The sequence below is a fragment of the Pieris brassicae genome, chromosome 6 (genome assembly GCF_905147105.1).
Source record: "Pieris brassicae chromosome 6, ilPieBrab1.1, whole genome shotgun sequence".
In the NCBI taxonomy this organism is placed as follows: domain Eukaryota; kingdom Metazoa; phylum Arthropoda; class Insecta; order Lepidoptera; family Pieridae; genus Pieris; species Pieris brassicae.
The window spans coordinates 11840200-11854105 of record NC_059670.1 but is presented as its reverse complement, the minus strand read 5'-3'; the positions used below and the strand labels follow the sequence as shown (position 1 = coordinate 11854105).

General features: G+C 34.8%; 1 protein-coding gene across 1 annotated transcript; it reads right to left on the bottom strand.

The window, feature by feature from the left end:
• Positions 1–260: 260 nt before the first annotated feature.
• LOC123711133 (doublesex- and mab-3-related transcription factor A2) lies at positions 261–13859 on the bottom strand. The gene is made up of 6 exons (XM_045663551.1): positions 13647–13859; positions 11732–11872; positions 11270–11384; positions 1244–1452; positions 866–1021; positions 261–696 (listed from the first exon to the last, which is right to left on the bottom strand). The coding sequence occupies exons 1-6, from the start codon at positions 13743–13745 to the stop codon at positions 340–342; spliced, it is 1077 nt and encodes a 358-aa protein (XP_045519507.1). The 5' UTR covers positions 13746–13859; the 3' UTR covers positions 261–339.
• Positions 13860–13906: the final 47 nt, after the last annotated feature.

The window sequence follows — 13906 nt, the reverse complement described above, 5'->3', positions numbered from 1 at the left end:
ATGATTATTCAGTGCCTAATTATATTTACAATTGTTTATTTGTTAACTATATCACCTAAGTTTTTATTTACTATCGTTAATAACTTCTTTTATACAATGTAAGAACCAAACCTTACACACTACTGTTGGAGCAAATAAAAAATATCAGCAATTATATTCGTCAAACGCATCTTTTTTACTTTTAACATAGTTAAATATGAAATAATATTATTTCCTTTAAAAGATATTAAAGATACTATTGATATATTACAAGTTTTATGAACGTGTCTCCTAAGCTATTTATTATTTTACTAGAAGAACGAAATAAGACAGCTATAGCACTGTCCAATTTTGCAAACCCTAATCGGAGAAGCCTTCATTATTCGTATTGTCAGAGGTAGGTGAAGTACCAGGAGATGGCACCTGCAGCTGCCTGCCATACATCAGCTCAGAAGGTGGTAGAAACGAAGACATATATTCTGGAGGTGGTCTTATCACCGTAGGTAAATATCCTGTTCCACTGTAGGGAGGAGTAAGGAATCTTCTAGAAGGTGAGAACTTAAAGCTGTGATTTGAGAGCGGAGAAAACGCAGACTTGGACTGGTAGTTCATGTAAGGTGAATCTGGAGTCATGTAGGAAGATTCAGGGCCGTTAACCATGGTTTCCATAGCGGCCACAACGTCCCCTTTACATCTGGCGAGGATGACTTCTATTTCCTGACACATAAAGAGAACACAGAATAAGTTAAGTAGCAACTCAAGTCAAGTCATTGCTAATTGACAAGGTCACACACGAATACATGACATCAAATATCCTTCTAATTTAAAATATTCATAATACTTGTTATTATGATTAGTTATTATTTACACTGCCTTGTGTCCTCACCTGTCTACTCCGCCTCGGAAATACTTTAATGAGGACATCAACGGGTGACTTTTGGAAGGGTGTACTGTCCTCCAGAGACTCTGGCGTGTGACCCTCCTGTTTACCACGTCTGTACTTGAAGTTGTTGTCCCATTTGTCGTCGTCCTCTTTCTTTACCTATGCACATTTAAATCACCAGCTTATTTCTAATTCGATTGAGTATAAATTCGTTGAAAATGCTATACAGATTACATGACAAGTATCTTCAGTTAGTCAAGTAGGTAATCATAATTTTACTTAGTAAAAAAGAAAAATAATAGCTTGAGAATTTATCATACAAATTACATAACTGCACACAATTAATAATAATCGAAAATGTTACTCATTAAAAAGACTAACCTCATCCTGTCTCTCTTTGAGCGACAGATTTTCTGGCGTCAATGAAGGTTCCGAATGCTCCAATTCTTCCTCCACGTTCAATTCATGGTCTGACGGAGATCGTGGAGGGGGTGAGTCTAGAGGAGAAGTCCTTATCGGGGTCTTGGAATCCTGGGTATCGGGTGGTGATGGACTGGAGCATACCTCAGTAATGCGGGCGCGTTTTTGAACTAAGGACAAAGACATAAATTTAGTTTTTTTCATAATGGTTTAATAATGGTTTTTGTTACATTTATATGTTAGGCACTAAAAACAATTTTTGGCAGATTTTCAGAATTAGGTACTTTCATTTCAAATAAAGCATTCATTTATATTTTGACGGAGTCTTATGGATTTGTATGTTGATAGGAGTTAAAAATATATATCACGCTATATCGCTTTAAAAACACAAAGAATATAAAATCAACAGTCGGGTAAACAAACCACTTTGAAACACTTTCCGTGTATCGTTAAAAAGGTACATTGCGTTAAAAATACAGTCGTGGACAAAAGTGCTCAAATCATGTGCCGAGGCACGGAGGTTCAAATATTTGCACTATGAGTTTCTGTTATTTATTTTTAAGTGTTTCTTTTGTATTTCTCTCTTTATACCTAAACGGATATGCAACTATAATAATTTATCATGCTCTAAGCCCAAGTAAAATACATCCAAATGACAATGTCACAAAGAAAAGCGTCGTGAATTTTCAAATACTTGGCTTACATAAAAACAGGACAACAATGCGTGCCCACTTTGAGCTCGTGTGAGTAATGCAGCAATATTAAATTACAATTATCAAAAGCAAAGCGGCTGTTTTTCAGCAGGTATATTTATAATGTCAAGTACAATAGAAACATTTGACGTTGTGCATTGTGTTTCGAGCAATTAGAAGCGGGCTCGTTTTCAGTGACGTGTGCGAATTTAATGGTCGAACTTATTGTTTTTTTGAGACTCAAGTACTGAGGGAACTCGACTCGGGGGAAACACGATTCGATTACATTTATCGTGCGACTAGTTCAATACAATATGTGCGATTCGATATCGAGTGAAAAGCGGATTTTTTGTTTCTTATTTTTAACGAAAATGTTTTCGATACGGCTTTTGGGGTTTTATTTGTTTTGAGTGTTCCGTTCGATTTCGAGTGTTTAACGTTGGGAACAGAAAATGCAGGCGTATATTCGTTTTTTTTTAGTTTGTAGTGGAGTTTTACATACCCGACCTGAACAGCTGATCACATACGACGGATAAGATATTTATTTAACTATGAATTATTGTAACTATTGTAGGTGAGTGTAATTTATTAATAAAAGTCATTAAAAACGGCTAGTACCGTTAATTTTCACCGTTAATTAAAGTCTATAACATACTTACGTAATAATATGTTGTCTGTTTAGAAAATCAGAGACAGAACTCACAAATAAATCAATTATAAACAAAGATTAAATCAAGTTACAAAACCAAACTTTACAAAGTAAAGGACGTATGGACAAAGGAGCGAAACAAAAAATCATAAAACCCTCCCTCGAGCACATACTGAATTTCATTAAAATAATACACTATTATGAATCCAATACAAACACTTATACTCTGGCCTTTTCGGTCCTCATTACACGTGTGAGAGGGATAGAAATAACGCGTCGCATGTGTGTAAGTGAATAGGAACATTTGAATAGATGAATTGTATTTGATAGGACATCTGCTTGTATTATGTATATTTGTTATTCATATAATTGTGTATATTAAATATGTGGGTGTATTTGTTGGAACACAAAGTAAGCCATACTGTTTTTAATGCTTTTTATTCTTTTGAATATTATATATTCAAATAGAATATTTATGCATTTTATTTGCCTCAAAACGATTCGTCAAACATTACACAAACAAGAAAAGCATTAGGTATTTACAACCATATCTACTGCACGTTGACTTGTTCTCTGTCACTAGAGCTATGGGCGTCGTTTAACAATTATCCAATGATATTAATACAGTGTGTGCCAGGTAGACCCTAGATTTGTTCAATACGCTTTCAGCTTTGAGGTGTTACGTGTCCGTGCCATAAAAAGCTACATGCAATAACCATACCTCAGGGCAGAGCGAGCGCCATGGTTGTTTGCATTGCGCGACACAGTAATGCGTCGGCGATAAATCAAGCGCACAATGCTCTGGCGGCCGGCCACGGTACTGTCGCGGTGTATTGTGCTCGGATTTACTGACGTCTGCGAGCGACGGCCGATGTGTCGCTCCAATACAATTGTACAGACGTTTGCGGCCGACTGTACATGCATATTCAATGTTCTAACTTCCCGACAATACTTTACCGAGCTAAAACCACATCGCCAAAGATTGGCTACTATTTTTCATAACACTCTTTGATATCCGAATCAAGAAAAGCCTTACGTTAATAAAGCGTTGAACAAAAATAAAAAAGCTAAGGTAATTAGTCCAATCCACGGAGAAATAATAACGTAATTAACTTTTATTTATTATTGAGGGGAGCGACTCGGCCACCGCTCAAAGCTTTATCTGTTGACGCTAATTGTGGCTGAAGGGATAACTTCGCATTTTACAATGCTTTTATTTGTAATAAAGCGGCATTAACTTAACCGTTGACTATACGTGACATGTTTTTGATGTCACGTTTAGTTTTTACCTACTTGTAAGTGTTAAAACGTAGTGATTAAGTAAGCAACACAGTTGTAGCAATTCGAGCTACGGTACACATCAGCTACGCCGGATGAGCTACGGCTGATACAGGCGTAGCAATAACAATTCTTTTCATACTTTTTTATTTATCTCTTGTGAGAGATTTACTTTTCAATACAATTATAATTCCATTACCAGGCATCAAACCACAAATCCCAAAGATAAATATTTGTATACAAGTCCGAGTGGCACTCATAATCTAATGATTGATACACAGTACACACTCATAAAAACTGAAGTGGAGAAAAACTCTATGGAATTACGAAGGGCAAATTCAACAAGTTATAAAACCTCCATTGTACTGACCGACGATTATTGAAACGTAGGAAATTAAAAATAACCCCGTGTCTTGTTAGAGCGAAATAATCGTTTATCGAAGAAATTTTAACTTTATTACGAGAGTGTTAGAATGGTTAATGTTGTAACTTTCTATATAACTTTATACAAAAACTGTTTTTCGAATTTACGTCGTATCGTATAGAGATAAGTTTGAATTTTTATTGCGCTCAAGTTAAGTGTTCTTCGATATCGGGCTGGAGTGGTGCGTGGGCCATAAATTTCCACTTTTACACTAAACTGTTGTTAGTTATCTCTCCTCAATTATTCTGTATTCACTACCATTAATTTAATATTATGCCCAAAACTAAAAAAAAATGTGTTATTTTGCTCTTAAGTATATTATTATCTCTCTGTTTCTTATTCTTGTGGTTTAGTTAGATTTTACATTACCGAGGTCTATGTCTGCCATTTCTTTTCATTAGCATATTATACGTCCCGGTTAACGCTGTTCGCCCTCAAGGTAATTCGGCGCTCAGTGCGTTTGATGTGTGACGTGTGATGGCCCCTAGACGCGGTACTGAACTATTGTGTCTCTGATCAATTAGACATCTCTCCATGGAGTCGAATAATCACCAGTATTAGTGTATTGTCACTGTTTAATCGAGTCTGATTTCGTCCTCATCTAACAATATCATGTAGAATTATTTATAGTATTACAACTATTTTTATGGTATTTATAGATATAACTTTAGACGTTTGCGTATCGAATAAATAGTACTAAATTGCTGAGATGAGAAAATAACAATTGTTATCGAAGAAAACAAATCATTTAATCAAACCTTGTAAGTGTTCGTACGTTTGTAACATGGCGTCAGGTAACGTTTAATGAAAAAATAAAACGAAGAAAAGCAAATAAAAACAACGGAAGCCGCGAGATCGTGTTACAGCTAAATCAATTTTTCTGCCTGTATCGTTTACACTAAAGGGCGGGGATGTTAGACTAACTTCGACCCCCTGTTGCACACATTTCAAATATAAAATTGCCTCTACATTTTTTAAATTTTAAATGAGTTAAACCGCGGTTTTCCTTCTAAATCCCCTCTCCCGTAAGACAATACCTCCAGTACAATTAAATTACAAAGATAGATGCTGTCATAAATCAAAAGTGGAGAAGGGAGTCGCCAGAAAGTAATAAAATGTTAATAAAGTGTCATTACAAAAGAACTCGACATACGATCGGAATTTACTGTCTCTAATGTTCGGCTCTTAGTGAAAGCCAGTAATCCCATCAGCCTATATTAAATATAGCTCCGTCCCCAGGGTTGGCGCTAACTTTAATTTATATCATTCGTATCGTCACATTAATTTATCAAATTGAATAATCTTAATATCTCTACGACGTGTTTATTCATAATTAAGTATAAACAAAATGAACCAATAATTTAAAATATAAAATTATAAGGAATAGTTAAAATGCTTCCAACATAAATTTACAGCACGCCAACCCTAAACCACTATGATTATAGACTACTAATTCCTCAATCGAATGAATTTTAGCGCACAACGTCCCCACGCGAATTTATACTGTATTACATCTTTCACAAGGTTTAACTTCGTATGACCACGTAAATAATAGACGCACCCAACAATTGGTTTTATTGTTACCACCCGCCGATTTAGAGTTACTCAATCCAATATCAAAGTTTAAATTTTAAACCCAGGCAACTTTCGACCCTAAACTATTTGAATACAGGCGCTTCTGTGATTAAATCGAACCACCAGACTGCGCAATCAAATCGAATCTCTAACAGCCTGTTAATAAAGTTAACTTTCTATTAATAAAGGAAGTCTATCGAACAATTTTAAACTTTAACAGTGATTAAAATTTAAACTTTGAGCCTCGGCGATTAAGATGAGTTTTGAGTAAAAATTGTTCGCTCATAAATAATAGGTGTCGTGAACAAGCCGTGGACGAAGCGGGGTCGCATTGTTAGTATCGCTAATCACTCCACTCAGGGGTCGAGGGTTAAGTTCTGTATTAATAGAGTTTCACAAATACACTGCTATTAATTTCGCTTCTTCACATCACATCTGCTATTTTTTATTAAAATATATTTACGTATGATCCGATCGGGCTCCCGTTGTGTTGTGTAATAATCGTCATATAACTAACAAGTAGGCACTTGTATAATTACCAAAGTTAAACGAATGCTCACAAAATGGAGCAAAATATATTATTCGTTAAGCGAAAGCCCGACATTTAGCCACAAAGAGCATTAATTAAAGAATCCCAAACTCAAACCGGCTCAAACCGGTATTAAATTAAACTTTACTTTTGCAATAAACTGTAAAAATAAAATACTGAGTACCCTTCCCTTTCAAACGGGTTCATTATAAGTTATACAATAAAAACCCAGGTTGCATCCGACTGACCTAAGTGGACGTGCGATAGGGATAGAACATACAAATACTCTCGGGTATGAGTTGGATGGATATACGGCAAGTGCCACTCGAAATATAAATGGTATCGAAATCGTGTGTGCCCGAGAAGGATATATGGGATCTCATAAGTGTGAGGGGGAGGGATAGTTTGATATCTTTGAGGGAAAAGATCAAAATGATAACGAAGCGTTTGAAAAATGATTCGAACGGAAAATTGTTGAAAAGGGTTTTCTTGGAGTGGCGGTTAATGATACAGGTCTAGTTTCAAAACGGTTTCAACTATAACCTATAGGACACAGATAGACAAATTTTTATTAATGATGAATGAATTATGTGAATACACCTTTGTTTCACATAATTAATAATTTAACTCCCGTTAACAGAGTGATTATTTATCGAATATATGAATCCAATAAACAAGCGAAACCGCGAGCCAGCGCTGTATACTTATAACCAATTAAGTCGTAAAGTGCAATTGAACGCAGTGCTATTGATCCTGTTTCAGTGCGCTAATGATTTAATATGCTTTACATATTATAACGAACAACCATATATTTTATCAATTGACACGTACACTTTGCTATTTATTTTCATGGTATAATCCATGCGGAAACTGACCGCGAATGCGTCAACGAATTGATATTATCTTTAGAAAGAGTTCTCCTCCATTTGAAGGTGCTCTTTTTATTTCGTGCTTGGAGTTGGCATTTCGAAATATGTTCAATTCCCAAGTGTTTTGGGTGAAGCTAAGCAGTGTCTCACTGAGGTACAATGTATGCAGCTACAAGGCTCAAGTACGACCTCATATGGAATACTGCTCACATCTCTGGACTGGTAAACTAAACTAAAGTCCCCTCTAGTCGAAATACATATGTAACATTAAATACCTGTGGGCACATATATACGTGGGTAACACTGAAAGTGTTTAGAACTGGCCAGTTAGAAACATTGCTAATTAAACTTTTTTTGAATTTAAATTTTAGAACTCTTTGGTAACCTTATGTAGTATAAGGCATTCATTTGTCATTTGTTTTTTTGAATTGGCGGCAAATCTAAAACTCTTGTTACACGTGAAAATGAACCTAACACGAGAAAATTTTTGCTCAATAATTTATTATGACGTTCGTTGTGGGCTTACTCAACAATAGCTATGACATCTCGTGCCACTATGTACAATTGGTTTAACGAGTTTAAGCGTGGACGTAGCAATCACAATGATGATCCGCGTGACGTCCTTTAACAGTGAATACTGAAGATAACTTAAGTGCTGTACGACGCATGATAGAGGAAGATAAGAGAGTGGACCTATCAGTAAATACGAGCAAGTGTAGGCATTGGTATTAGTCAAGTTCAAAAAATATTACACCAACATTTAGGCATCAGGAAGCTTTGTACCATTACCCATACGTTAACCGTCGAACAGAAAGACCTTCCCATCAACTCGTGAATATTTGACTATGGCAGGTGTCGAGAGAAATAGTCATCCGCCATACAGTCCTGACCTGGCGTCCTGTGACTTTCATTAATACGTACCCAAAAACTAAAGATACAATTCGAGCTATTCGCTTTACGAGCCCTGAAAATGCAATGAAAAACAATAAATGTATTTTCAACTTTCTAAATTAAGCCGTTTTTCATTTTCTAAACATTTTCAGTGTTAACTTGGTATATACATATTTGCTTGGGCTTCCATATAAGATACAGCATTGGAAAACGACAACAGTGATCATCGCCATGGTTACCATTGTTTAACATGGAAAACTCATTTTAACTATGGTAAAGAATTTTTAGGATACAGGTGCATTCTACACCTAACTGTAGGCAAGTTAAAACGTTGTGTTCGTTTCCCTAGGCTTGGGTAAAACCAAATGGCTGGCCCGTCGTGTAACGTTATCACGTTAATTTTAGATTTAACCTTTTAAATATCAAGCTTTAATCGGCATTCATTTCGACACCTTAATAAAATTGTGGAACTACAATCATTGGTTAAACATAGCTTTTTATACTTTGCAAGAATGGATAGTGATGAAATATTACTGATTCAAGCTCCGTTCAAAATCGAAATCTTTAAATCGCCAGAGAAAGTTCATCCACTGAACATAAATCTGGAGGTCGTCAGCGTATAGGTTACAATTAGCCGATAGACGCGCTGTCAGGGAGTTGAAGAAGATAGCAAACAGAAGAGGTGAGAGTACGCCGCAAGCGAGACATCAGAATTTACATTATTCCACTGAGAGTTGGCATCATTTAGAGGAGTATTATATGTATATGTCCTGCACAATGGTATCTGGAAAAGTAGACGAGGCAAATTCTGGATTGGGCGACGACAATTAAAGAGATGGAGAAGGTCAGCTCAATATATGGCATAGAACTAGGGAAGACCTATGTCAAAGGACATTCTGATACAATAGGTAGCTGTTTTAGTTAATAATAAAAATAATGATAAATTATGTTAATTTTAAATTAAGTTAATTTTGTGTTTGTGAGTAAAGTTGTTTTAGAACAGTTATATCGGACGGCTTTACGCTTGGTTATGAACGCTTCATGGAAATTTGTTTTTTGGTTTTTGATAATTCCAAAATAATAAATTGTCAACCAGTCTCACTACACAACACACACAAATAAGACTCGACTTATAACTTGTACCATACGAGTCACGTATTAACAGCTACAGTGTAGGGTACTGAAGGCATTCCACGCCAGAAAGTCTCACTTTATTAAGGCTTTATTGGACTGCCTTATGGCCACCGTGCGTAGTATTCAGATCGACGAAAGACGTTATTTAAGAATTGTTATCATTCCTTGCAACTTATTACTTACAACTTAGTCTAAGAAATTAAAAGGCTTTCATTAGGAAACTGCTATCATTGCCTATCTATATATAGAAGTATCAGTGCGATTATAGCTGTTAATTACCATCGTACAATCTATAAATAATTCGTTATTTGTATCCTAATTATATTTAATTTCATTCCTTGTCGAGGTAAGGGCGAGAAATTCATAAAAAATAGTAAAAGCATTAGGAAGGCGGCCAACCATTGTGTTATACTATTCGCCTTTCATATAAAAACATTAATTAAAAGAAAAGCAGGCACTTAGTATACGGAAAACAGGAAAAGTTATAGTAGCGAGGGTGGGTCATGTAGGGGAATGGGAGCTGTACCGCATTTGTAATTAAAGCTATGTTTCCGTGAAGTGAAAAGAACTCTTTTGATGTTTCAGCAAATTATAAAGATTTGTTAGTAAGGCGCAATTAAATAAATGCTGAAATTCGTTTGAAACTGTTTAAAAAAAACATCACACGTTTCCGTCGCGAGGGAAAGTGCTGTTGGCCTTCGCGAATTTAGATTTTAGCAGAACGTCTAGACTTTTCCTTCTCTGAATCTTGTTTTAAAATAAGATACAGTGCACAAGTTTGTTAAGCTGTTAAGGGACGGTCTGTATTATTTAAATTAACTTTGGCATGGATAAATATAGTTTGATAGTCACTTTAACTGTCTATCACAATTTGGTCTAAAAACCATTTGCAACCAATTTAATAAAGCATTTCGCAAGCAAAATAGAGACCGTTCGAGAAAGGACAAATATATTCAAATGTCACAAGATTTCCTTTTTTAGCGGCAACATAAGTATGTTGTGACGACTAACACATGTGTGTTTGTATTTATATGTCTTAGATCAACACCCACCGAGTGAGCTTTAGAAAATAAAATTGTTTTCATTTCTCGACAGAAACCTGTGTTTAACTCCCGCTATAAAGAGTGTTTTATTTCACTCTATTATAATATACTCTTAATTTAATACATAATAAGAATATTTCGCTATTCAGTAGATTTTACGACATAAAGCTTGCGGAAACATTTACTACTTTGTTTTGAAAAACTCATTTCCGTCGGTAACGACATTAAGATCTTTTAGTGACGCAATTCAAGCATTTATTAACTATAATGTCCGCACTTTTGTTTACGTGTAGTTAGAATAACTAGATAAGATGTCATAGAACCGCCTCACTCGAATTCATGACAGAGTGCTCAACAACTTGACTAGACCTTTTAACACAAAATTTCGGGAAACGAGTTAAAATTACTGCGATCAATCGCACAGATGGACGAAACATTGAAATATTTATTGGATCTGTTATTTTCGTAAAATACTTACAGTCTCTATTAAAATTTCGATTTTAACCATTTAGCAACTCGTATATTCTTTCTAAAATCGATTAAACGAACAACATCGTTTACGTGCGTCTATGTAAAAATGTATAGAAAGGAGTATAGCATCAAGCATTCTCTTGTAAATATATTATAACAAAATTGTTGCAGTTACCGCTATAATTTGAAATTAGAGAAATCTTCATGAAAGACAAGATACGATGAAGTATCTTCTCAGATCTGACGCAGTCTTATAATATGTATCGTTTCCCCTGTTTTTTATATACAAATAAATAAATGTATTACTATTCTACCAGTATATTGTCATTGGGCAATCAATGGTACCTAATTCGTATACATTCCTGAAAGACGTTTGCTTTATGTCTACTACACTGTTTAAATGTTTCTGCCTTCTGCTGTTAAAAAACTTACCTGGTTCGTCGGTTAATTCTGGAAAGTGCGGTCCAGCAGACGGCTGTCCTCCGTACAACAGGTTCAGCTCTCGAGCTTCGTTCTCTTCTTGAGCCTGCTGACGTCTTAACGCCACCTGCACGATATACTGATTATATTACGATTTCTGATTTTGTAACTTTGATAAATCTCGGAGAAACTGAAACTAATAAAACTCATGTATACTGTCTTTGTGAGTCAATAATGAGAGCGAGTCTCACTATTGAATGTCTGCTGAAGTTAAAGTGATAAATAGAAAGATCTCAGGCGTGGGTCACGGAGAGGTGGAGAACACCAGCTTTGAAAACAATGGGTTAATAGCTTTTACTATATTTTTTATTTTTTATTGTAGAAATTATTTATTAAACGAATCTAGGAACGCCAGCCAGCAACAAAGGACGTTCAAAAGATGCGATTTGAGTCAAATCAGTATATAAATAATACCTGTGCAGCCATGACCCGCTGTCGCTCAGCGATGAGTGTGCATTTTGCGCAGACGCAGTCCCGCCAGCGACAATATCGCTTGTGGCCCTTCAACGCAGATACCACGCCGTGGTTGCGGCACCTCGCGCACTTCGGGGTCCGCTAGAATACAAAAGATATCTTTCAGCACCTATTGCTGAACTTGGATGACTTAAGTAACACTTAATAATCTGAATCTGGTTTTTAAATTGTGTTAGCTATTAAGTGCCCACATTAAGTTTACATTGTTCTTTACAACATTTTTATTCTATAAGTTCACACAAATAAATAAATTATTCATGTAACTTATAATATATCTATATAGTATGTAAAGGATCCAATGGCATATCAATCGTCGGGATTATCTATTATATATTGAAAGAATGTAAAGTAATGATAGCCGACATCAGAAGAAAGAAGAACTAGAGATAGTTATTTTGATAAACCACTCCTTATTTTTTAAAATCTCTAATCTCTCTAAAAGAGAGGAATAGCAATTAGTTAGATTAGAACCAAAATAATCAATTTACCAATTTAATACCGTATAAATATAAATTAATTATATTATTTAATTACTTAATTTATATTTACAAAATAATTATTTTTATCTAAAGTAGGTATACTGAAAATATATTTTTTACATTAACAAATCTTAAATGTATATGTTAATTAATTTTTGTTTCGATCTTTACTCCTTTTTTTATTATATTGGCCGATGTAGATGGTATCTGTCACTCGCTCTAACCTGAAATGAATTAAATTAACAAAATGCTTTATCAGAAACATACAAATTGCATTGCTGAAACTAGATTAATGTTCTTGAATAAGATCAGACAATTTAATGAACCTGGTTTAGGATAAATGGTAGAATAATAATTTTATACTTAAGATAAGATAAGTAGGTACCAAACAAATACAAACGAAGTCTCTCTCTGTCAAATTGTATTTACACTGTGACAAAAAGATAAAGAAAAGTAATCATCGTTTCAGTGTAATGGAGTCTAATATATAACATATAATTATTAAAAATATTGTTATATATGTTCCTACCTATGTAGGTACCTACTTATAGTACGTATTTAAGCTACACAAAGTTACTCCCGGCGGAAACTAATAAATGAAAATGTATAATTTTCAAAATGGGCCTTTTTACAATATAACGATTACATCTTTCACGATCTTTAAACTGATGGGCTGGATATATACAATACATCAAACACAAATGTTGTTAAATATTTTATACAATGAGTAAATTACTTTTTTTTAAATAACTATATATTTAATTATCATATACGTAAGTACTTAATTCAAAATGAATGAACTAGAAGTACATTAAGTCAGCTACGAAATGCAAACCAACGTCCTAAGCCAAGGTAACAACTTCTCCAAAATCAAAAGATTATGTATTTTGTTTTAATCCAATAGTCCTGAATAAATGTAAGCAATCTTCTAGTCTCTGTTTCCACGCTTTTTAAATATCTTTTACGCCCTGATCCACAAACCGGAAATTACGAAAATATCAAGTTACAACAACACACGCGAATGAATGTAACGATAATAAAATTAAAGGTCTCACTAACCCTTAATAAAGAGTTCATTTACAATAAAGTTGTAATATTATAATTTAATTATGTTGTAACATTGTTATATCCGCAACGGTGTAGCGGCGGAAGTGTTACGAGAGACCGCTCTATGGTTCATTGTAATTTAATATTAAAATGGTAGGTTATTTTACAAGTTTTTTGATAATAAAATTACATTTACTATGCGGCAATTTTTGTATTACGTTCGGAATGGGTCCTCAATCCAATTACCAATAAAATCTTGGTCTAGATTTCATTAATGTACCTAGTCTTTTTAATAAAACCGAAAAGTATATGTCACACTGTTCACTGACCTGATATCTCTCGGAGGCTCGCAGGAAGAAAGGTGGCAGAGCTGCTAAGACTGGATGCTGCACCAGTTGTGATACATCAACACCGTTCGGTAGAGACATTTTCGCTTTCGAATCCGGTCAAAAGTATAATTAAAGTTATAAACACACGAAACACATCTTCAAACGTCACTGATTAAATATTTATCTTTGGGACTCGCTATTATTTAACAGTATTAGGACGAACACAAGCACGAGCGGAAAACGGAACGAGACACCGTTCC